At 44.8% G+C, this 26,758-nt stretch overlaps 1 protein-coding gene across 2 annotated transcripts in view; it reads right to left on the bottom strand.

Moving 5' to 3' along the window:
• LTBP3 (latent transforming growth factor beta binding protein 3) overlaps nucleotides 1–26,758 on the bottom strand; it is a 210,874-nt gene that overhangs the window by 42,472 nt on the left and 141,644 nt on the right. For both annotated transcript variants that reach the window (XM_088442533.1, XM_088442534.1), the window contains 3 exons: nucleotides 23,468–23,596; nucleotides 20,983–21,114; nucleotides 1,319–1,459 (listed from right to left, as the gene is read on the bottom strand). In XM_088442533.1, the coding sequence (XP_088298659.1) occupies nucleotides 1,319–1,459; nucleotides 20,983–21,114; nucleotides 23,468–23,596 (402 nt within the window). The remainder of the gene's footprint in view (nucleotides 1–1,318; nucleotides 1,460–20,982; nucleotides 21,115–23,467; nucleotides 23,597–26,758) is intronic.

The following is a 26,758-nucleotide window of genomic DNA, read 5'->3' as shown; positions in this document are numbered from 1 at the left end:
GCACAATTGCGCTGTTAACTAGTCGCATATTAGCGAATGCATAGGACTTTGTATGAAACCGCTGTTTTATTAGTTTTATGCGCACGCATCTACCCCAAGTTAACTAGCATCCTTATATCAAACCCTGAATACCCACACATTACATATTCACACAATAAGGTTCAATAAGCTTTAAAGTGTATGATTTAAGTTGGTTCAGTTAGTTTAAATGCTGAGAAATAAAGGTATTTGATAACTAAGGTATTATACATGCTAAACAAGTTGTGTTTGGTCTTGTACTGATGCGTACTCTTTTACAGTATTCCGGTGTTATCGGTGGGGAGGTCGCATCATGCAAACTCAAGTTATGGATCGCAGAGCCTACAAGCAACAAAATGTATATATCATGAACAACTGTTAGAATGTTGCAGGGGGCGTGAAGAGGAAGATCCCCAGCTGTTAGAGGCAGGGAGAGTCTATTTGAACCAGCCTGTTAAATGTGCTGTAACAGATGCTTCTCCCCTGGGAACTAATGACATCAGCAACAAACTTCCCTATTGTCCTGTTTATTCTGGGGGGGGGTATAAATATGTGTGTACGAACGCTGGTTCTCAGTCTTCGTGCTGAATGCTGTATGACTAGGGGTCTCTTGCTGATGCCTATCTCCGGGTCCGGAAGCGCTGCGTATGTATACTGTACTTGGTTCTGTATAATTTCCTTTTGCGCCTAAATTGTGTCTAGATCAATTGCGTGTAACTGTCTGAACTTTTACCGGAATAACACTTGTGCTTTGGAACCACAGATTCCACGTCTAAGTCTTTATTTATGGTATGACTGCGTACGCAAATTAGCGTCATCCTCAGAAGGTATAGGCAGGATATTAGAAGGTATAGGCAGGACATTAGAAGGTATAGGAAGGTGTGTATAGAGGTTCTGATCCAGTATCATTAAATTGTTACTTTCACCAAGAGTCTTAGGAACAGATGGAACAAGAAATAAACATATGCTAAATGTAACTACTAGGCGTTATATGTACTAAGCTTTTTAAAAGCCACTGATTTTCACGGTTCTGGCAGATGGATATAAAAGGGGAATAATTGTAAATGTAATGCACTCCTTGACTTGTCTTTAATATTATGGCTCTTTTAAATCCCATGGCTAGAGGTGCTGAAAAGATGGTGAATTTGAAAATGTTACTAAATACACCCAAGGTTTCCACAGAGAAGTTACTCAGTACACTTGTTACAGGACGAAAACTATTTTGCATTTCAATTCATTATCGCATACTTTTCTAACATATAGCCTCCATATCCCTTGACTAGATACAACTTTAGCTTACCTGCTTGTGTGTCAGGGGGATTACAATGCCTCCCCAGGGGGTCCAAGGTCCATGGAGCTGCACACTCGCAGTGAAAAGAGCCAGGTGTGTTTATACAGCGCCCATTGCGACACAATCCTCTATCCTGACATTCATCGACATCTATGAAAATCAGGTGATGACAATGATAAAGAAATATGTAATACTAATAATAGGATGCAGCGACATTTGTATTAAAAGTTAAAACTCAAAGATTATTAGGTGTTTTAAATTTCTATAAACAAAAAATACCCAACTAGATCTACAGTATATTGTATTTGAGCCCTCAGCTTGACTAACAACTCAGTTCCCTTATCAACATTGGCATTGGCACTTGGGGGGTGATTCAGCATAGGACTGAACTGCAATTCCGTCCTTGCAAATATGCAAATGCAGCAAGAGGTGTCTGACACCCCCTGATGCATTTGCGATTCCAGCATGGTGACTGAGGTCGCAGGCTGGGATAACTATTGTGACAAGACGGCGCTTGCCAGCTGAGTTATGGCTCCAATACACCAGAGACGGATTGTCGCTATGCTGCATTCCTGCGATGCCGGGTTGGAGGATCGATGAAATCCAACATGTTAGATTTCGCTGATTTGCAGATCACGATCAAGATATGATTGGGATTTGCAAATCGAAGAAATTTAACATGTATAATTTCATTGGTCCTCCAATGGATCGCGGAACATTGGTGGCCGCCGTTCGGCATTTCCAATCCCATGGGGGCCTTAAGTCTCAGCTAATAGCCCCCATACAGTAGCGACGGATTGCCGCGATGCTTCGTTCCTGCGATGCTGGTTTGGAGGATTGGGGAAATCATGCTGGATTTCACTGATTTGCTGATCACGATCAAAATATGATCGTGATTTGCAAGTCAGTAAAATTTAACATGTATAATTTCTAGAGATGAGAGGGTCCGGTTCTCAAGGGAACCGGAGCCACCCGAACTTCCAGATCCGAGGCGAGAACCGAGCTAGGCTCGGGATTTCCCTCATGACTCGGATCTAAAAACGTGGCAAAACGTCATCCTCCCACTGTCGGATTCTCGCGGGTTTTGGATTCTATAAAGGTCCCGGTGATCAGTGCCATTTTCACTCCAGGTGTGGATGGTGAACTGAACAGACGTGTTGCTGTCAGGATCTTTGTCAGTGTGTTGACCAATTTGTCCTGTCGGGATCTGGGGCTGAAGGCTGCTGCTGTGTTGTCCATAAAAGTGCTGGGGCTGCAGTATATAAAGCGGGGCTTCAGTGGGTACTGTAGCTGCTCTGTCACTTGTCCTGTCAATCAAGGGGCTGCTGCTGTGTTATTATACATAAGAGCTGCTGTTGTTGTCCTGTCCATCAAGGGTCTAGGGCTGCAGTCCATAAAGGGGTGCTGTTTTGTCAAGGGGGGGTGCTCTGTCAATCAGGGGTGCTCTTCCCCAGTGTTAAAAAAAAAAGTTTTTTTTTGTGCGTTAGCAACTTAGCTGTGCTCTTTTTGTTTGGTGACACTGCCGGCAAGACCGCTTTTTATCGTCCACGTATTTGTGACTCTGCAGGTGGTCTGCCCACACTCAGCAGGGATGCTTTGTTGTGCATAAAGAAGGGGTGCTGTCTGTCTGTGTTGTTCATCAAGAGGCTGCTGTCTCATTCAGGGGTGATAATCCCCAGTGTAAAAAAAAATAAAAGTGCTTTTTTGTGTGTGTGCGTTAGCAACTTAGCTGCGCTATTATTGTTTGGTGACACTGCCGGCCAGACCACAGTTTTTTTGTCCATGTATTTGTGAATCTGCACAAAAAAAAAATCGCTAAGGCACATGAACCAACTGTGTGCTCAAAAAAGTCACAGATCCCCGAGGAGAGTCTAAGTGTGTCCGTGGTTGCCATGTGTGAGCCTGACCTTTCTAATACTGTACTTGAAGTGGATCCTCCTTCCACCGTTTGTGTGCCCTCTGCAAATATGGGGATAAGCAGCAGAAGTCAACATGCTGAAGTAGAAATCGAGGATGCTTCTGTGGAATTGCACCAGAAGGATGAGGAGGATATTTCTGTAGTTGGCGCTAACAAGGATGATGAGGGTGTTGTTTGTGTAAATCAGGCAACAATTGCCCATGGTAGTTCCTGTGTCCCCATTACCATGTCCCTTCTAGATTCCACTTCACTAGAATAGCATTTCCTAGTCTGTACAAAGACATTAAAAAGTAAAAACACCTTATTAGTGTCCTCTGAAATGCCATTGTGCCCACTGTCCACTTAACCACAGATATGTGTACAAGTGGGACAGAGCAAACTAAAGATTGCATGACTGTGACAGCCCACTGGATAGGTGTATTGCCTCCAACAGTGCAAACAGTAACAGCAGCATCTAACAAATGCCAGTTCATTCAGAGGCAGGATACTCTGTGGGTCACCGGTTTCACTAAAAGGCATACCGCTGAGAACCTCTTAGAAAAACTTAGGGAAATCATTGCAAAATGGCTTACCCCACTTGGACTCTCCTCGGGATTTGTGATTTCTGACAATTCCACCAATATTGTGTGAACATTACATCTGGGCAATTTCGAACACGTCCTATGTTTTGCTCACACAATTAATTTGGTGGTGCATAATTTTTTTAAAATGACATGGAAGGCAGGAGATGCTCTCGGTGGCCTGAAAGTTTTCAGGACATTTTTGATATTCAGCAACTGCGTGTCGAAGATTGCAGCATCAGCAAGTACTGTTGAATTTGCCCTGCCATCAGCTGAAGCAAGAGGTAGTAACTAAGTGGAATTCTACCCTCTATATGCTTCGGCGGATGGAGGATCAGCAAAAGGCCATCCAAGGCTACACAATGGCCTATGACATAGGGAAAGGAGCGGGAATGCACCTTAGTCAAGCGCAGTGGAGAATAATTTCCGTATTGTGCAAGGTTCTCAAACCCTTTGAACTTGCCACATGTGAAGTTAGTTCAGACATTGCCAGCTTGAATCAGGTCATTCCCCTAATCAGACTTTTGCAAAAGCAGCTGGAGAAACTGAAGTAGGAGCTGAAACTGAGTGATTCTGCTAAGTATGTCGGACTTGTGGATCAAGCCCTTCATTCGCTTCACCAGGATCCAAGGGTCGTAAATCTCTTGAAATCAGATCACTATATTTTAGCGACCATACTTGATCCTAGGTTTAAGTCATATCTTGTGTCTTTCTTTCCGCCGGACATAAATCTGAAAAGATGCAAAGAGCTGTTGGTGAAAAAATTGTCAGCTCAAGCAGCACATGACACGGCAGCATCTCCTCCTTCAGTTTCTGCGGCTACCAGGAAAAAACTAAATTTTCCTAAGAGACCCACTGTTGGTGGTGATGCAGATCAGTCAGCAAAACCTAATGACATCTGGTTGGGTCGGAAAGAACTGCCTACAATTAGTGACAAGTCTACCGTCACTTTGTCTGATACGGTTACCATTATATTAGGGATAGCATCCAAATAGGCATGTCAGACAGTTAATTTCACTACTGGCAGGAAAAAGAGGCAATTTGGAGTCCCTTACACAAACAGGCTTTGCTTTACTTAAGTTGCCCACCCTCCAGCGCAGTCGGGAACCTTGTCAGTGATCGGCGTAGGAGATTACTTCCTCAAAATGTGGAAAAGATGATGTTCATCAAAATGAATTACAAATTCCACGAGGAAGACCTTTAACAGCACTTAAGCCAAAAAATACAAAGGCGCCTGTAATGGTGGATTCCAGGGGGGACTAATTAATATTGTGTGAATAAGAGGATGTACACACTGATGGGGATGATGAGACGATGACGTCATCTGATCTTACCTATGTTGTAAATGTAACACCAGTTTGTGTATGGGATCATTGCCACCAATGTCCACTGCGCATTGGCAGCTTGTTTTGTGGGGGTCCAAACAAACCAATAATTTTAGCCATAAGTGGCAGTCCCTGTCGTTGAAGTGATTGGTTTGCTGAACTGCAAATGTCCTTTTTCATATATACAACATAAGGGTGGATGGGAGGGTCCAAGGAAAATTCCATCTTGCACCTCTTTTCTTTGCATTATGTGCTGTTTGGGGCATTGCCATCTGATATTTTAAATGTTATGGTTTATGAATGTCCAGAAATTGTAATGGCCACAGACAGCATCTCCTGCATGCCCCCTTTCATTTTTTAAAGAAAATTCAGAACCACCAAGTTGATGGGGTGGGCAAAAATGAGCAGCAGCACAGAGTATCTTCCTGCCAGGATGTGTGCAATAAAGTGTAAATACGTTTAATACAAAAATTAGTTGTGTATATTGGTCACATACATATATATTTCCATGTTACACACAGTGCGTAAAGCAGGCTGAGGTAACCTGAAGCGTGCCACCTGTTGTTGACAGATAACTTCACAAATGCTAGGAGCTCTAGTTCAGCCGGAGAACTACAGGCTACTTTCCTCTGATGTAAACAGCAAGTCTTGGTCCCATTATCCCTAACAACTACAAACTAGTAAACTTCTGTTTACAGTATGTTCTTGCAGCACATCCACAAGCAAGGCCACCTCATTTTTATTAGATGTATAAAAAATTAAAAAACCTCCTCCAGATCAAATATGTCATTGAGGAACTGAAGAATTTGATCCTAGATTGATCTGCTCTCATACATTTTTTTAAGAATCAAAACATTAAAATAAATAAATTAAAAACTGATCAATCCTTCCATCCTTTCCCTGTCTTCAGTTCATAAACATATTCCAACTCTGTTGGGCCTCTGACCTAGTTAAGGAAAACATTCTTGGTTTTTAAAATTCCTGGGGTCGTATAGTTTATTAAACTGCCATCCTGTCTACTACTGCAATGCCACTCTGTGCCATGTTGGAAGCTGAACTGCCACATGTTAGTGCCACCCACTGCTGTTGCTTAGCTTAGTCAGCAAGCTAGCTGGATGCAACCTTTTGGCCCTAAACTAGATGAAAAAAATCAATATTGTGAGCTGTGAGGTGGTCAAAATTGACTGAAAATAAATGTTATTGAGGTTAATAATATTGAAGGAACAAAAATTGGCCCAAATTATGTGATTTTATAAAATACAGATCCAAAACCAAAACATGCAAGGGTCGGTTTTGGCAAAACCTAATCCAGATCCAAAACCAAAACACGGGTATCACGGCTGCCGACACTTGAGGCTCCTGGTAGGAGGCAGGCCTACTAGGCACAATAAACTAGGGTGGCTTTAGGAATGACCTTTTCATGAAATCTCGATAGTACAGAATGAAAGTAAATAGAATTTATTCACAGGAGAAATATAATAGCAATGTCTCACATAAAGTCTCAACAACACTGAGGTTCACATAAGCAATAATGAGTATAGGAGAAAACCCCCCCATATAGTCTTTAACACAGAAAAGTTAATATGGTAGGGAACCCAGAGTCCAGTATGAGGCTAACACCTCAGGATGGTATAGAGGAGCTTCACCTGGGTGGAACCCTGTAGTGATGGAGATCAGGAGCAGAGTGAGCCCTGTGATGCGGTGAAAGACGGAGCAGGGTTGAGCCCTGTGATGCTGTGAGGTTGAAGCAAGGTTGAGCCCTGTGATGCGATGAGGTAAAAGCAGGGTTGAGCCCTGTGATGCGATGAGGTCGGAGCAGGGTTGAGCCCTGTGATATGGTGAGGTCGGAGCAGGGTTGAGCCCTGTGATGCAGTGAGATCGGAGCAGAGTTGAGCCCTGTGATGCGATGAGTTTGAAGCAGGGTTGAGCCCTGTGAATCGGTGAGGTCGGAGCAGGGTTGAGCCCTGTGATGCGATGAGGTCGAAGCAGGGTTGAGCCCTGTGATGTGATGAGGTCAGAGCAGGGTTGAGCCCTGTGATACGGTGAGGGAGCAGGGTTGAGCCCTATGATGCAGTGAGATCGGAGCAGGGTTGAGCCCTGTGATGTGATGAGGTTGAAGCAGGGTTGAGCCCTGTAATGCGGTGAGGACGGACCAGGGTTGAGCCCTGTGATGCGGTGAGGTCCGAGCAGGGTTGAGCCCTGTGATGCAGTGATATTGGAGCAGGGTTGAGCCCTGTGATGCGATGAGGTTGAAGCAGGGTTGAGCCCTGTGAAGCGATGTAGTTCCGGAACAGGGTTGGGCCCTGCGGTGTAACTAGAATCCGGTGCGGGGTTAAACCCCGTGATGCAATGAAGGTTGAAGCAGGGTTGAGCCCTGTGAAGCGGCGGTGTGGTTCCGGAACAAGGTTGAGCCCTGCGGTGTGACTAGAATCCAGAACGGGGTTGAGCCCCGCGATGCGGTGATGATAACTGTAACGGTGGAGTTGACAACTGTAAGAAGGTGGGTTTGATGTCCACAGGAACGAGAGGCAACAGGCAAAGTAAATAGTGCAGCAAAAGGTGAAACCACAGCAGTGGAGCAGAAAGCAATACTTAGGCAATGGCTATGCTGAGCTCTGTAGTGCGGCTGGTAACTGGCATCAGAAGTTAAGCTGGAACATGAGCAGAGATATAGCAAAGTCCACAGCAACCCACAGGCACAGCAGGGATCTGGCAGGAGTCCAAGAAAGACCTAAAAGTAACGTTGCACAGACACTGAGATACAGTTAGTAACAGGCTTTATACTAGAGGTCTGTGATCCATAGGAAGTTCAGAACATGTGACCCAAATGGAATCAGGTTTGAAATAATGAGCAATCTAGGAATCCCACAACCTGACAACACCTTGGAAACAGATGATCACTTTAACTCTCTATTCCCTGTATGTGAAGAACGCCAGCAAGCAGGATAGCTCCTCCAATGACCAGAAAGGAACTTTGGAAAAAGTAACCTATCTTTATGTACTGAAATAGTCGCAGTCCTGACAACGGGGGTTGGCGCACATCTCTAATAATTTCACTGATCCTCCAACGGATCACAGAACATCGATGGCCGGCGGTTGGCATTTCCGATTGGCGAAACAGCGTTTCCAATCCCATCGCAGAATCTGACAACTAGTGTATGGGTGCATTTACTCAGGATCTGTGGACATGCACCTTGCCACTCCCGGAAATCGGGGCCTACGCCCCCATTTTTGGGAACGCCATATGTCCCCGCCCCACCCCCATAAATGCCTCTGCCTGTCAATCAGGCAGAGGCATACAGCGGCCATTCTGCACTTTTGCATACTGTCCCCATGGGATGGTGTGTAACAAGTTCTGCAAAATGTAACTTTTTGGATCTTGCAGGCATTGGCTAATCTCTTCAGATGAGGCTAATGCTAAGGCTGGCGACTAGAAAGCAGGATATATTTCCGATAGATCCTACTTTCTCTCGTGTTACATTCCAGCGACACTTCATTTCATCCAGAAACATCTGAATTGTTTGATAAATGCGCCCCTATGAACTGATAATGGAAGAGATGGGGAACAGTATTAATCACAGCAACCTACTTACCAAATCACCTGTAAAAAAATTGATAATGTTTACACCTCATAGGCCATCTGAGAATATTTGGCTGGAAGGCGTATGTGCTTATCCAAGCCCCAGTGTGCAAGCTTCACAAAGTGATTTATGGCCTTAAACATCTTGAGCATGTAATGAGACGGTTAACACAGTAACACAGTCACCTAGCTTGGAGAATTTATTAGGAGCAATGTAGATCTTGGTATACACAGTAAGCAAAAAAAAAGTATAGATTGATAAATGTCTTGGTTTACATGGATGGTGGGCTAAAATTTTATTAGCAAGAAGCTAGCAATCAAAACACTGAAGAATTTTTATTTATATTTGGAAATCTCAAAATACAAATTGTAGGAGATGAAGATGGATGTTTCTTATTCATTATCCGAAAAGTAAAATTCAGGAAGTATTAACCTGTTCTGAATAGAGGAAGCAAAGGAAATTCAAATACCAAGGAAACTTGAATACTTAACCATCAATGGTTGGCCAAATATGTCCATATCCACAAACACAAGCTCAGATATTGCTGCCATAGTCACAGTAGTGTATCTCCATCTCCATGTAACATGAATGCTATAAAAGCATTTCAGATATCTCAAAATGAAAGACAGGGCCAGTAATGCAAAAGACTGCATGTGAACAACCCAGCTGTTATTTCAATTTGGATGATGCTAATTTTTGGACCAGCAGAATTCAAATAGCAGCAGCAATTAGACTGTAGCTTTATAATACAGCTTCAGGTCCTGGAGAACATGGGACTGGGTTCAACATGCTTCAACAGGATATTAACATTATACAAATTTCCTTCAGTTAAGATTAGAACAAATGGCTCCCTCTGACACTTTTACCATCTCATATGGCACTAGACAGGGATGCCCTCTCCTCTGATTTCTGTTATATGACTGGAGTCACTGGTTCGGAACTTGATGACCACTTTACTCAAATTTAGAGAGATATATAACTTCAGATTGAATTTCTCCAATAGCACTCAACATTAATGGGCCGAGTCCTAATATGCGGGGACTCCACTATCTCTTCCCTTTTGCTTGGCACCCATTTCACATATCATATATTACTTTGCTATCTCATCCAGTGGTTGAAGTGGGGTGGTATACGGCGGTATAACATACCGCCAATTCCCGGCCCCTCTTCATTTTAACCGCAGTAGAAAATGCCCCAGTGCTGGGGTCTAGTATGGGATCCCAGCGCTGGAACAACAGCGGCAATGTGTAGACATGTGTCCCGCAGGGGACACATCTCGATCGGCGGCAGCTGTGACACTGGCATGTAGCTGGGATAAAGCATCCGGTCCCGGCTGCACTGTAAGCAGCACGCACTGGCTGCCAGCCAGCCAATCACAGGGCTCGCAGCTGCCAGCCATTCACGGGGCTCACGGCCACCAGCCAATCACGGGGCTCGCGGCCGCCAGCCCATCACGGGGCTCGCAGCCGCCAGCCAATCACGGGGCTCGCGGCAGCCAGCAATGAGAAGCTGCCAAGTAGCGGCTTCTCATTGGCTCACAGTGGCACCGGATTAGCATAAACTGCAGTGCACTACTGCAGCAGCAACGAGGACCCGGTGCTCCCGACGGCTCCATCCATTCCAGCAGCGCAGGTCAGAGGGAAGTAGAGTATGTATGTGCTAGGCCCTGGTCAGTAGTATGGGTGCCGACCCGGGAACATGTGCCTTTCAGACATAAGGGAGACCCGGGTAATTTGGCCAAGCCATGGAAAAAACCTGGGTATCTCACTATGTCTGAAACGGGTATTAGAGAGGTTTTATATCATTTAGACCAGCACAAATAAACGGGGGAGGTGATACAACAGTTGTTTCCAGGCCCTTTCAAAAGGCAGGTTCTGGTTTTAGCCCATGCAATTCCTTGGGGTGGTCACTTGGGATGGGATAAGATGGTGGAGAGCATAACCTCTGTTTTATTCTACTTGCTCAGAGTCTCAAAAGACAGCAGTGAACCGTCAGTCTCCTGCCCCACTCATCCCTCTTGCAATTGTAGTGGTCCCCTTTGAAAAAATAGGGGTTGATTTAGTAGGTCCAATTGAACCACCGTCTAAAGGCTATAAATCCATTTTAGTAGTGGTTGACTATGCCATCCGTTATCTGTAGGCATTTACATTAAGGGTCATTACAGTCAAACAGGTAGTGACTAAGGCCCTCATTCAGAGCCGGACACTCTGAGCAGAGCGCACGCTCTGAATGAGGGCCGTCCTCCATAATTATGGAGCGTCCTCCTGGATGCTCGTATAGCTGTGGGTCACCACCCACAGCCTATACGAGCATGCAGGTTGATGGCCGCGATGGTCTTGACCTTCGCAACCATTGCCACTGCGAGCCGGAGCCTGAGGTTGAGTTTCTCAACCGCAAGGCCCGGAGTGATTTTGGCTCTATCAGAGCCAAAATCACTCCCACTGACATCACTAGTGATGTCAGTGGGCCGGCTTCTGATGGTAGGCGTTCCCTTGGGAACGCCCCCGTCTGGGAGGCACGCCCCCGGCACGCCCACCAAAGGGGGCGTGCTGTCAATCAACATCGACAGCACGCCCCCTTTGATCAGACACAACGAGTGAAGGAAAGTCCTTCGCTCGTCGCGTCTGGCGCATGCGCACGACGGAGCTCCCTCCGTCGTGCGCATGCGCAGTGCACACCATCGACCCACTTGCGAGCGGACAGCCGCTTGCGAGTGGGTCTGAATCAGGCCCTAAGTTATATAAGCTGTTTTCCAGGGTTGGTTTCCGTGAAGAAATTTTTACCGACCAAGGGACAAACTTTATGTCCACATTAAAGCAGCGTGTGTTAAAGTTGTTAAATATTAAATCTGTCAGTACCTCAGTATATCATCCTCAAACATATGGCTTAGTCGAAAGATTCAACAGTACACTAAAGTCTATGTTAAAGAAGTTTATAGAGACAGAAAAAATGTGGGATAAACTTCTACCCTATTTGTTTTTTGCAATCAAGGAATTCTACTGGCTTTGCCCCTTTTGAGATTCTTTGTGGGAGGAAGCCGCGGGGTGTTCTCAACCTTCTGTGAGAAAAATGAGAAGAACAACCAATAGAGAGTGAAAGCACCCATCAATATGTGGTCAAGATGCATAATCGCATGGACCTACTAGGTCATTTGGCTCGGGAAAATTTAGCAAATGCCCAGTAGGTTAAAAAATGTTTCCATAACCGTAGTGCCCGAACTCAAGTTTTTTCACCTGGAAATAAAGTCCTTTTGTTGTTGCCTACTCAGCAAATTACTAGCAAAGTGGCAAGGGTCATTTGAAGTAATTAGAAAGGTTGGCAAAGTAAATTATGAGGTCTCTCAACCTGACTCCCGTAGATGTAGGCAGATCTACCATGTTAACCTGTTGAAAGCATGAAAGCACCAAGAGGTTTTTTTGTAGACCCTGGTAATGAAATCACAAAGGGTGTCCCTGCAAAGTGCATAGACTAAAAAGTAACCTCTTTTTGGGGGCACTCTTCTGTATTTGTTTTTGTTAACATTTAACTTTTATTAAATATACATTAAAAAGTAAGATACTACATTTGTTTCCCTTTTTGTGTCTCAATAAAAAGATATTTTTGATGACAATTTCTACTCTTATACTCAGAGTTAAGTATAAAAAATATTAACCTCTCACTTATTATTGTTTGGTGGAGGTATGGTTGACAAATAGTTGAAAATAATACACTGATGGTGTTGCGCTAATTGGATTTGTAATTACAAATAAATACTTAACGTGGCGAAATGAATTCGACACCAAATAAATCTACCATGAATTTAATAAATACACAATAAGCATATCAGTAATGGTATACAAATGATATATAACAATCACATTAATATTGTAAAAGTCTGTACAGACTATCATATATTACCATGGAACCTCTTGATTCCTAATAGAAACCTGCGTAACTGACAGGTTTACTAAAGAAAACATAAAAATCTAAAAAAAATTGTATATTGCATGTAAACTGTGACCAATCTTAATCTGGCAGTTCTCACCCGATCAAAGTCCACATATGAGAGTCCTAATAACCCCTTTGATTTTACCTACGGGTTTGGCAAGGGGTAGCGCTGGAATGTTTTCCAAAGGTGTAAACAATACAATGTTATTTAGGAAACACGGCCTCCATGCTAATTCGAAGCGCACATATAATCCACCTGTATATCCTGAAGAGTTGTAGCGGTTATTGGTCTCACCTACCGCCTGGCCAATGGACAAGGTTATCCTCTGATGGGGAAATCCTGAGGCTGTAATATGGTCAACACATGACCGCCTGGTTATCTCTCACCATCTTGAATCCAGCCAGCGGGCACCATGACTGCAATGTGTAGCGCTTATTGCTTTCCGCGGAAATAAACGGGTATCCAAAGTCAGCAAAACGACTGTGATGAAAATCCTCTAACTAGCTTCGCTCCACTACATGAAGCTTTATGAAAGTTTCATGCCACGTTAAGTATTTATTTGTAATTACAAATCCAATTAGCGCAATTAGCGCAACACCATCAGTGTATTATCTTTGTTTGGGATCATCCAGGTGATCTTTTATTTGGTTTGCACAGACCCATAGGTGTTTGCAGCTGTGGTCTATTATTCAATTGTAGTTTATTAGCGCCAGGCTGTTATTTGGTGGGACATATTGGTTAAATAATTGAAAATGCCAAATGTGTGAAAATATTATCTTGTGATTTATAACCATACCGTAGTTCTGTTATATGATTAAGGTATCACACATATCAGATATGATGTCTAATGTGGATTAAAAGGAATGCTTTTGAATGCAGTGCATGTTTTCTGATATAACTATATGTTATTTAACAACTCAAAGTGTGTAGGTTGCTCTCCATAACCATATTGTTAATCTGGCATATACAGGGCCGGTGCAAGGTTTTTTGGCACTCTAGACAAAACTTCAACCTATTGCCCCCCCACCGCCACATTAATACTCACTTTTTAGCCCCTCAGGTGAAAGTGTAAAGGTGGCGTCTTAATGGTTCCAGAGCCGCCACCTACATTAAGTACAAGAAGGATACCTCTCTCAGAGACATCCTTAATTTTGTGGTGCCCCCCAGATCCATGGTGCCCTAGGCAGCTGCCTAATGGTAGAGCCGGCCTGGGGCATATGTTGTGATTAGAAATTAACAGACAATTTATGCCGTCCAGCTGGATTTGAGATGCATGAAGTGCAATGCATGTTTTCTGACAGAATATGGTACCATAAATTCTGTCACTGTAATTAAGGACAAACACGCCAGATATAATGTCCAACTTGTACTAAAAGAAATACTTTTGAAATGCATTGCATGTTTTCTTGATATACCTATATTTTATTGAAAAACACAAAGTGTGTAGGTTGTTCTCTATAACCACACTATCAATTTGTTATAAGTTGTGATTAGAATGAACATACAAGTTATGCCAGCTAGCTGGATCTGAGTACCCCCCTTCTTTTTAAAGTGCAGTGCATGTTTTCTGACAGAATATGGTACTATAAATTGTCTTGTAGGTATATATTTTCAGGATATGCTGTTTGAAACATAACCACACCAGGCTGTGAAGGGTATAATACATGCTGATTAATCTGTTTCCTTGCTAAAATGCGAATTCACACTGACCCTTAAATGCTAAATACAGTGATACCTATAACTATTTTAATATCTGTTGTGTGGAAACTACAAGAACAAGTGGGAGATTACCCTGACAGATAGAAAGGTGTATAATTGTCTAAACCAACCCAACTCTCAAGGGTTAATGGTATAAATTCTACAATTTGGATGTTGCCCGTGTGAGATTCCCTGCTGGTGAACTACTGGAATATCTGACCTATTATTCTATTGTGATCATACAATTGAGAGTCTGTGCGAATTAGTTATCATTTTATTTCACATAATTATTTTGTGAACGTTCCTGTGCATAAGAAGCTTGTGGCTAATGGTATTGATTACCTTAATTTGCTTATAGCCACAAGCAGTGGCGGGCTGGGCTGGGGGGCAGGGTGCCATGTGCCCCCCGGTCCGCAGCGCCATGTGGGCCGCGGGCAGTCTGTGTCTGTGTGACACAGCTGCACCGCGCTTGTAGCGCTGACCGTTTGTGGGTGGTAACAGGGGAAGGTGCTTGTAAACGGGGGTGTGGATGTGTGAACGCAGGCGTGCCCCACCGTTAGAATGGCATTTAATGGGTGTGCATAATTAGCAAAGTAGCGTCATTACACACGTGACTGGGTTGTATTTTAGCCTGAACTGCTCGCAATGTTGTGGTGGGAAAAGGCTACCACAAGCGATGCGAGCAGCTCCGATGGCTCTCGATGTTCCCGATTAATCCTACAACTGCCGGAGATGACGTGTGTTGCGAGTGGCAAAGGGGCGTCTTTATACAGGTGCGAGCGCATAGTGCGGCCGCTCACTATTACTTAGTGGGCAGCTTTACGCAACGCAGTGCGAGCACATGATTTAAATAGCCAGCCCCTTTTAACCAGCGAGCGGCCGCAAATAGCGTCCGGGTCTGAATCAGGCCCACAGTACACACACACCATCTAAAGTATAACTTTATTACATTCACCTACATTGGCTTCAGCTCCTGACAGTTCGCACGTGGAGCCAGAGCCAGTTAGCGGCCCCTGATTGGCTGGTGGCTTTTGACAGTTCACACTGAGCAGTCAGAATCCTGGAAGTGTCTGGTCCGGTTCACTCAGTTAGTTTTTTTGCCAAGACCCGGGGATGCTACGGAGAGCAGTGCCAGGATGTAGGTGAGTATGGGATCTGTTTTACAGGTGCACCCGCGGATTCTACAGGAGAAGTGGACATGAATATCTAGCAGCAGGTAAGTATGTGTGAGAGGTATGTGAATGTAATAAAGTTGTACTTTAGACGGTGTGTGTATACTGTTTTTTAACTAAATATTTTACAGTTGGGGTACGGGTGCCGGCCGCTTGCTGGCACTTGTTAGTCCACAAGTGCCAAAGGGCAGGCATGCTGGCACCTGTAGTTCTATTGTAAAATACAATAGTTTTTAACTATTTCCACCATTAATACCACCAAACCCACAGCCCAGGGGTGCGGGGAAGAGCCCTGGGCTTCAGCCTAAGCTTTCCTTCTTAGGGGGTCCCCACCTCCCCTGAGATCCCCGGCTTGGGCTGACCAGCTTGGGGTGTTAATGCTTTGGCCGTGAAGATCCAGTGATAGGGTCTTCTGGCTGTGGCATTACACCCTGATCGGTTTGGGTCCGCTGCTGGTTTTAAATATAGGGGGACCCCTATGCATTTTTACCCCCTATATTTAAAACCAGCACTGGCCTGCAGCCAGGTGATGGTTCCTAAATTACTGGGGAACCCTACTCGTTTTTTTCCCCGTAATGTTAGGAACCATGACTGGCTGAGCAGCCCAGGGCTGGTTATGCTTTTGGGAGGCGACCCTATGTAATTTGTTTTTTAAATGAACCTTTTAGATAATGTTTACATGCAGAAACATACACAAATCACACTGATCTGTGTATGTTTCAGCAAAACTCGCAGCTCAGGAGGTGGAGTGTTTGAAACTTCAATTTATCAGGGAGTTTGCTACAATCTCACCCAAGATTGTAATCTCGTTTCTTGGTAAATTCCCCAGTTGCATCTTTTTCATGAAAAGTACTTCCGAGTTTACCCGATGGCGAGTTGATTCAAGTTTGCGATTTTACCCGAGTTTTACCAGTGAAAACAGAGAAATCTCTCCCAAACTCACCCAAGATTGTCTGTAGTAAATTTTGCGAAATGAAAAACATGGGTAAATATATAGGTAGGCACAACTAAGGTACTAGTTTTACCCATAGCTGCTGGTCACATTAGGGGTATCCCAACCCCTCTGCTACAAATTTGTGAATAAAATATGTGTCCAAGCGCTCCAGAGTATTAAGAATCGTGTTAATAAGATTTAGTGTTTGTGTGTCTGTGCAGTTATTTCAATAATATTATCACCCAATGAATGTCATATGACGTAACAGAGAGTTCAGTCCTGAAAATAAACTGTAGGGAGGGTGTTCTTAGATATATACACTAATGGTGGGTACACACTGGGCGATATTACTGAGCGACTGCACGATTACGACATCGTAATAGTGCAATCGCTGAGTAATCGTGCACAAATCGTGCACTTTCATGTCGGAAACGACCAGCGATGCGCACTCCCGCTGGTCGTTTCCGACATTGTCCATCGCCTGAACATGCAGCACAATCTGACGACCTTGTCAGGTTGCTGCATGTTTGGGAATGGGGGAGAGAGCCCGGCGCTGAACGATATTGTTAATGATATCGTTCAGCGGCTGTGCTCAATGTCATGAACGACATTGAGCACAGCCTGCCGGGGACACACTACACGATATCGCTCAGGGAGCATATAGTGTAGTGTGTACGCACCATAACACTGGGTGCAATATCTGTAGGCTGGGTGTTCATCCTATTATGGATAGTCTCTAAGTATGTCCCAGTAATGTCCAAATGATGTTCCACTTATATATATGTAAAGTCTTTTGTTTCCTCAAAATTATAGATAGCACAGCATCAGGGAACTTAGGACACTATAGTGCAATGTGCAGTATATGTTCTGTGTACTCACCGAGATGAAAAACATGCCTAAACTCACCCGAGATTGCCATCTCGACCAAACTCAAATCTTAGTAAATTTACCCCTAGGAGTAGAAATTGGCATCAAAAATATATTTTTATTGAGACACAAAAAGGGAAACAAATGTAGTATCTTACTTTTTAATGTATATTTAATAAAGGTTAAATTTTAACAAAAACAAATACAAAAGAGTGCCCCCAAAAGAGTTTACTTTCTAGTCTTTGCACTTTGCAAGGACACCCTTTGTGATTTCATTGTCATTTCCCTCGAGGGAGCACCACCAACTGTATGGTATCTTAGGGTGGTTTTCGCCCACTACACATAAGTACTGTTAATTTTTTAATTGTTTGCATGTAATTATTTTCGGTGCAGGATCACCCTCTCTTTCTCTAGACCCTGGAAATGGCCATAGTGACCTTAGTCCACGGATTCCCCAGTCCAGTGGGGTCTCTCCCCCCCTTGGACCTTTGGATTCAGACAAGCTGGCCTCCCTTAGGGATCCTTGTTAAAGAGTTCTCAGATGTTTTTTTCTGATAAACCAGGGAGGACCAATTTAGTCTTACATGACATTGTAACTCAACCAGGGGTAATAGTTCGACAAAGACTCTATAGGTTTCCACGGGAAAAACAAGAGTAGGTAATCAAGGAAGTACAAGACATGTTGAAGTTAGGGGTAATTGAGGAGTCGTCTAGTCCCATCGTCTTGGTCCCGAAACCAGATGGTTCTACAAGATTCTGCATAGACTTCCACAAAGTTAATTCAGTCTCCAAATTTGATGCCTACCCAATGCCAAGGGTCGATGACCTGCTTGATAGATTAGGTTCATTCAGATATATTTCTACCCTTGATCTTACAAAGGGATATTGGCAAAATGAGTTGACAGAGGAAGCTTGGAAGAAAACTGCTTTTTCTACTCCGTTGGGCTTCTTTCAGTAGAAAACAATACCTTTTGGCTTGCATGGTGCCCTGGCCTCTTTTCAGAGGTTAATGGACCGGGTGCTTCGTCCTCATGAGAACTATGCTTCAGCATACTTGGACGATATTGTCATATATAGTCAGCATTGGAATGCCCATGTTAATAGGCTTAGGGCTGTTCTTCAGTCTTTGTGAGAGGCAGGTTTAACTGCTAATTTGAAAAAATATGTTCTAGGTAAAAGTAAAACCAAGAACTTGGGTATGTGGTGGTCAGTGGGTGTCGGAAGCCCCTTGTGAATAAAGTACAGGCACTAGCTGATGCCCCAATTCCGATTACCAGGAAATAATTAAGGTCCTTCTTGGGTTTGGCAGGCTATTACAGGAGGTTTTTGCCTCAATTTTCTACCTTAGCAGCTCCCTTAACAGATTGTTTAAAAAATTTTGCCCCAAATAAACTTGAGTGGTTTAGGGACTGTCAGTCTGCGTTCACCAAAATGAAACCTGTTTTGTATAAAGTCCCCAGATTTTACCAAGCTCTTTGTCATACAAACAGAGGCCCTGATTCAGAGCCAGTCGCTCTGACAGACCGCTCGCTCTGAATCAGGGCCATTTTTTTTTTTTTTAGAACGGCCTCCTGGCCGCTCGCATAGCTGTGGGTGACCAAGATGGTCAAGACCATCGCGACCATCGTGCTTGCGACGAGACCCTTGTGGTAGGGTCTCGTGGCCGCAAGCCCCAGAGAGCTTTCGGCTCAAATAGAGCCGAAAGCTCTCCCACTGACATCACTTGTGATGGGGGGCAGTTTTACGTCATGAGTTTAATGGCATTGAACACCCTATTCCACAGTATATTTTAGTAGAAAGTTGTTCCCACAAGAGACTAGGTATTCTATAATAGAAAAAGAATGCCTCGCTATAAAATGAGCTCTTGAGTCTTTAAGATATTATCTTTGTGGGGACAGGTTTACCGTGGTTACTGATCATGCACCGTTAAAATGGTTGCAGTCCATGAAGGATTCTATTGCAAGACTGACAATGTGGTACCTGGCTCTCCAGCCTTTTTTCTTCTGAAGTGTAGCACAGACCAAGAAGTCTACATTTGAATGGGTATTTTTTTTGTACCGAACAGGGCTGGAAATTTGGGCTTCAGCTGCAGGCGATTTAGGTTCGCCCTTTAACGGGGGAGGTATGTAGCAGAGTGGGACTCGCCCACATTCTGGGGCAAGGGTTAACCTACTGTAGCCAGGGAAGAACCACACCCTCACCTCAATTAAGACCAGCTAAGGTTTAAAAACCTGGTTAGATGAGTTAGTCAGGGGAATGTGAGGGAGAGGTTGCACCTTTGGCAGCCCTCTCTATGCTGGACAACCTGAACCCTGACTGTGCTGTGAATAGTTTGCTCGTTTGAACTGCTGTCTCATGTAAGCTGAATTGTTGTTCCTGAACCAATGTTTGCCTTGTGTAAAAAGCCATTACACTGGCACTGCCTTTTCAAGTCTGGAATAAAAGCTTACTTGTTTGCAACATCTCAGTCTCCCATTGGTCATCTGGAACTTACCCAATACACCCTAACATATAAAAAATACATATTTAATTTAAAACAAATAAGAAAAAAAGTCACACATTAGTGACGAAACACGTCGGTGATTATTTGCCTACGGACTTTCATTCCATCCACACTGACGTCACATTGCATGTGATTGGGAGAGAGAGGACACGGGACCTGTCTGCACATAAGTCCAGCAGGAGTAGCGCCTGAGCACCGATATCAACCTTCTTATTGTCATTACCAGGGGGAGCCAGCAGCAGTGAGGGGTCACACTCCGGAGCCTGGCAATTACCAATAGGTAAAGGTAGGGCAAGCTAAGGCACTTAGGGGGTCATTCAGACCCACTCGCGAGCGCAGAACGCTCGTAAGCGGGTCGATGTTGCCCCACTGCGCATGCGCACGATGGAGGGAGCTCCGTCGTGCGCATGCACGAGACCCGGCTAGCGACGGGCTCTCCGTCGCTCCGGGTCTCGCACCAAAGGGGGCGTGCTGTCGATGTTGATTGACAGCACACACCCTTTGGTGGGCGTGCCGGGGGCGTGGCTGCCAGACGGAGGCGTTCCCATGGGAACGCCTACCGTCTGAAGCCGGCCCCACTGACATCACTAGTGATGTCAATGGGAGTGATTTTGGCTCTGATAGAGCCAAAATCACTCCAGGGCTTGCGGCATGCGAGACCCTACCGCAGAGTCTCCGTCGCAAGCCCGATGGTTGCGATGGTCTTGACCATCGCGACCATCATCATGGACGCTCGCATAAGCTGTGGGTGGTCACCCACAGCAATGCGAGCGTCCAGGAGGACGCTCCATTTTCATGTAGGAGGGCCCTGATTCAGAGCGAGCGTCCGGCTCTGAATCAGGCCCTTACTTCCCAAACCGTATCAGTGTTGTGGATTTCACTAACAAAACTTTTCTATAAAGGGACAATAAACATTTTAAATTGTGTTTGTCTATGTACAGGGTACATTGTATTCAGAACACTTTTTCACTCTGGCTATACATACAATAGTTACACCTATATAAGCACTTTCTTATTTTATTATTATACATGATCTTTGTTAGATTTAAAGAAAGCAGCTGAGAAACACTTTTGGGAGCACTAGATATTATTCACATTTAATTTAAGAAAAATGCTGAATGGTATGGCATTTCAATGTATGGCAGAGATGACTATGGAAAGTTAGAAAATGGACAACATATTCTTACCCAGATCGGCCATGCAGCGTTTGTGTTCGGCATGGTATTGCATATGAAGGGGGCATCGGCAGTAGAAAGAGCCTCGAGTGTTGATACACTGACCATTAATGCAATTTGACTCATCTACGCACTCATCCACATCTGTGAGGCAATGAGTGAAAGATATATTCTCAGCAACAAGATAAAGAGTGGTCTACACTTATATAAATGATTTTGAACAACTACAAGCCCTCAAAGCATCCCATGGACGGATTAAGGTTTGTGGAGGCCCTACTAATAGAAATGTCAAAATGATATACTGGCAATGTTATTAAAAAGTATAATGTGTAAATGCTCCCATCACCAAAATGTGTTGAACACACTGTGGTGCCCACAGTTCACATTATGCCACATAGAACCCCCAGTTCATATTATGCCACAGTGCCCCTCACACCGATTATGTAGCCCTTGTCTGTGGGTTGCATTGAGGGACTGCCTTAACCATTCTGTTAATCCAGCAATGAGGCACCCTAATAGTGCAGGTTTTAAGGATATCCATGCGTGAGCCCAGGGGATTAATAATCCCAGTTATCTTGATTTAATCATATGTGCTCAAGTATGGATATCCTAAAAACCTGGACTCGTTCCTCAAGGGTGCCTTGAGGATCGAGTGTGGGGAACAGCTCTATATTTATTTGTAAAACTAAATTGTAGATGTAATTGGTAGCTGTATGTAGGTAGCTGTGGGCTGTAGACTTGATAAGGCTGGGACCTGACAGGCTGGCACCATGTCATTAGGCCCCTCCCCCTGGTAACAAAATTCTGCAATTCGCCGGTCAATTGGGAGGGGACGGAGTCAAATTATGCGATTCTAATGAAATCATGTAATATTGGCTCTGCCTCCTTTTGCCACGAGGGGGCGGGGCTTACAAAGATGGTGTCTGCTCTCCAGTCTGTCAGGGGGGTTTCTGGGTACTCAGAACCCAGACCCCCCCTGCGTGCGCTAGTTTTTTTTTTTTCGAAGTGGAGTTGTTGCTCAAAACAACCAATCAGATTCTAGCGATTATCTTCTAGAAGGTGCTAGATATATGTTAAATAGAATCTTGGTTGCTATGGGCAACATCTCCACTTCTAAAAACCTGCACTTTAGTAAATATACCCCTAAGACTCAGGAGGTGTGCGTGTTTTCTTTTGCATACAATGCTGATTTCTGTACCTCACCAAAACGACTTAAACTGATGGGGAGGCTTAAGCAAAGTACAGTAATGGCATGGTCACACAAATGCTGCACGAAAGAAGATTCCTATTTAATTTTAAAGGGGAAGACAATTGATGTTTGTGTTTAATTTAGTTTGTACTTTTATTTTGTATTGGTGTCTATACTTTTGAATTGTAAATGCATCTTTACATTATTTTATGTAAATGCATCTTTACACAATTTTATCTTATGTATTTTATCTTATGTATATCTTATGTAAATGTCACTTTACTACACTATTATATTGTGCACAAATTGGAATGTGAATTTAGTATTAACTTCTAACAAACCAAATAGAGTTATCTAAATCCCTTCTTCTCAAATATATGTTCAGTGCAGGGGCATAGGTACGATTTTAAGTAGGGACGGTCAACATAAAATCATTCCAATGCCTTTGGGCCCCCCTTTCCCTCCCTCTTACCTGCATCGCACAGAGCAGGATGTGCAATGTGCTGTCTTTTAACTTACAGACTGCACATTACACATCCTCCTCCGTGCGGTGCAGGGGCTGTGCAGCCTATTGCTATAAAATACAGCCCCTGAACGTCCGCGGCCGCCACGCCTTCAAATGTTTTGGGGAGTGAGCTGCCCCCTTGCCCCCCCCCCCATTCTGAAGCCCATGGTTCAGTGTTTTCTTCTCCCCTGGCTGTGCAGGGATTCAGCCAGAATCCCTGCCAAAGAAAGTTTCTCCACTAACAGGAGAATACACTATTGTAGCTTTTGTTCTACCAAGGAAAAAAGTATTTCAGCACTTGCAGAGGCTGGTTACATACCTCCCAACATCAGAGATCTGCAAAGTGGGGGAGATCTGCAAAGTTGGCGTGGCGTGGCTTCGCCACGCCCAGAAGCACCTTCCTCCACAGTATGCACCAGTTAAAAATATTCCCACCACCATCATCCCCCCACGCAACTCAGAACTGTCCGCCCAAAAGGAGGCATTTGGGAGTTGTAGTGTGTAGTGCATTGTACAAGTCTGGTAGTTTGTTTTCTGTTGCACTGCTTATAATTTGTCATCACTAGAGAAAGGAAAGCAGAGTTTATGTAAGAGCATAGATGTGTATAGGTGTGGGGTAGTTTGGTAGGCAGAGAAGGATGAGGCCCAAGCACTAGAAAGCATCTGTTGTCTAGGTCATTGTTTCCATCTCTACAATAGGCACTCACACAGCACTGTGATACTGAGAGGAGGTCTGTTACTAGATGGATTACTCTCTCTGACCACATTATTAACTCTACCCCATGTCCTCAGTCTTTCCTCACCCATGCACTGCAGTAACCGGTTATCGTAATAGTATCCATGTTTGCAGTAACATTCATAGCTGGGCTGGGTATTCACGCACTTTCCTTCTTTGCAGATCTCTTGTCCAAACAGCTCACACTCATCAATATCTGTGAAAGGGAAATGTTATTAACACCAATAATAATTTTACTTTGTGGCTGTCAAATCCTACAAAAAAAAGGATATCACAAAACTCATTTGTCATTTGTCATTAAAATGGACCCATCACTGACACAAAATTGCATATTCAAAGGATGTCTAAGCAGACAACATACACAGTTGTTACATTTATAATGTATTACACCTGTCTATAGGTCTGAAAGGAGGTAGCCAAATTGAGAATATCCCAATACTGGCAGGAACAAGTTCACTGTGCTCTTGATAAACTTTATGTGACATCATCAAAGCCTAGGAAGTAATGTAGCTTTCAAGACTTGCGAGTCTATTTATCAAGCAGTGAAAAGTGTGGAGAAGTGGAGCAGTGGAGAAGTTACCCATAGCAACCTATCAGCTCCTACCTATTATTTTATAGACTATTCTTGATAAATGCTACTTCAAAGCTGATTGGTTTTTATGGGCAACTTCTCCACTGGTTCACTTCTCCACACTTTTCACTGTTTGATAAATAGACCCCTTGGTCCTTATTGGTCTATGGCAGTGGTTCTAAAACTCAGGGCCTGATTCAGACCCGCTCGCGAGCGCTGAGCGCTCGCAAGCGGGTCGATGGTGCCCTAGTGCGCATGTGCACGACGGAGGGAGCTCCGACGTGCGCATGCGCGAGACCCGGGGAGCGACGGAGAAGCCGTCACTCCAGGTCTCGCACCAAAGGGGGCATGCTGTCGATGTTGATTGACAGCACGCCCCCTTTGGTGGGCGTGCCGGGGGCGTGGCTGCCAGACGGAGGCGTTCCCATGGGAACGCCTACCGTCTGGAGCCGGCCCCACTGACATCACTAGTGATGTCAGTGGGAGTGATCTTGGCTCTGATAGAGCCAAAATCACTCCAAGGCTTGCGGTCACCGAGACCCTACCGCAGGGTCTCGTTGCAAGCCCGATGGTAGCGATGGTCTTGACCATCGCGACCATCATCATGGACGCTCGCATAAGCTGTGGGTGGTAACCCACAGCTATGCGAGCGTCCAAGAGGCCGCTCCAAGTTTAGGTAGGAGGGCCCTGATTCAGAGCGAACGCTCTGGTCAGAGCGTCCGGCTCTGAATCAGGCCCTCAGTACTCAGAACCCCAAAACAGTTCATGTTTTCCAGGTCACCTAGCAGGTGCACAGGTGCATGAGCAACTGTCACATTTCAAAGATCCACATGTGACCTGGAAAACATGAACTGTTTTGGGTATACCGAGGACTGAGTTTTAGAGCCACTGTTCTATTATTTTATGAAACACATTCTCCCTACACTGAACATTTGTTTATTTCATGTGTGAAGAGAAAAACATACATAAACAACTGAAAGACCCTACATACAGGCAAGATGCAATTAAAACAGCTATTTGGGATATTTTGCATGACAAAGTATTTTCTAGAGGGGCTTCAGTTTTAGTAAAACAAATGTTAAAGTGTAATTTCGATGCTGTTGCCATCTACTGGTGTATGCATTAGTTACACATTTATCGTATTTCCATGTCTATACAAGCGGACCAGGCAGATATTCCTGTGAAATCCTTTTAGTGAACCTTGAAGAAACCAAGTGCTCCAGTACATGGGCGCAACTATAGTGGTCGCAAGGGGTCAGGGGCTGGCTGGCAACTTTTAGTCTGGGGGGCAAATGCATGCAGGCGGCCCTGGCAGAGGAGTAGCGTGTAGCCAGGGTGCCCGAAGAACGTGCGTGCTACAGTGCCCCCCCCCTCGTGTTCCAGGGAGGAGGCAGGTCCATATGGGACTAATGTAAAGTAAAAATAAAGATTAGGGACAGCCCCCTATCGTAGTGCCCATATGCAGTGCCCCCTGTGCCCCAGGAGAGGACCCCTTTATGCAGGCCTTCAGTAATGCCCCCAGTGGTGATCCCCCCTATGCAGTGCCCCTTATACAGTGCCCCCAGTAGCGGTCCCCCCTGAGCAGTGCCCCTTGTGCCCCGAGTAGTAAATCCCTTATATAGTGCCCCCAATAGTGGAATAGTGGTACTCCCTATGCAGTGCCCCTTATATAGTGCCCCCAGTAACAGTCCAACCCCCATGCAGTGCCCCCAATAGTGGTAACCCTTATGCAGTGCCCCTTAAATAGTGGCCCCAGTTGTAGTCTCCTTCCTATGCAGTACCCCCAGTATTGCCCTTTATATAGAGCCCCCAGCAGTGGTCCCTCGATGCAGTGCCCCCAGTGGTAGTCCCCTCCCCACTATGTAGTGTCCCTAGTAGTAGTCCCCTCCCCCCTATGCAGTGCCCCTAGTAGTAGTCCCCTCCCCTTGTAGTGCCCCTAGTAGTAGTCCCCCCTTGTAGTGCCCCCAGTAGTAGTTCCCCCCTTGTAGTGCCCCCAGTAGTAGTAGTCCCCAGTAGTAGTAGTCCCCCCACCTTGTAGTGCCTCCAGTAGTAGTAGTCCCCCCCTTGTAGTGCCCCCAGTAGTAGTAGCCCCCCCCTTGTAGTGCCCCCAGTAATAGTCCCCAGTAGTAGTCCCCCCCTTGTAGTGCCGCCAGTAGTAGTAGTCCCTCCCCTTGTAGTGCCCCCAGTAGTAGTAGTCCCCAGTAGTAGTAGTCCCCCTCTTGTAGTGCCCCCAGTAGTAGTAGTCCCCCCTTGTAGTGCCCCCAGTAGTAGTATCGCTGCGGCCCGGGGGGCACATGGCACCCTGCCCTCCGGCCCAGCCCGCCACTGCAAGGGGTGCTATTGCTATGGGGCCCAGAGGCTTAGGGGCTCCAGACCCAGCTCATATAGTTGTCTACCAAGTTGCTGAAATTGCCTGCTAAGAAATTGGGTCCGGACTATTGCCAAGGCCTGGAAAGGGGGACTCATCAGTGGTGATCTCTCCCTCTCAGTAAAGCTCCAAACCTAACCTGGGAGGGACTGTATTTGTTTTCACACAGAGTGAGGGAGCTGGAACTATAGCTGTATAAGAAACATCTCCACGGCTATGCAATGCAGATTTGACAGTGATAGGTGTATGGAAGCATACAGCACTCCTATTACAATAATATCTGGACTTTGGAAGTGCACTATTTGTTAATGAAAGATTATTAATATCTATATATAGATTAATTTCAATAGATGTGTACAACAGAGGGGGATTACTCTCTGTAACATACATATTTATATCAGTGAATACACAATGTTCTA

Source organism: Taudactylus pleione, unplaced genomic scaffold, assembly GCF_031769625.1.
Source record: "Taudactylus pleione unplaced genomic scaffold, aTauple2 ptg000313l, whole genome shotgun sequence".
Lineage (NCBI taxonomy): Eukaryota > Metazoa > Chordata > Amphibia > Anura > Myobatrachidae > Taudactylus > Taudactylus pleione.
This window is presented reverse-complemented; position numbering and strand designations above follow the sequence as displayed.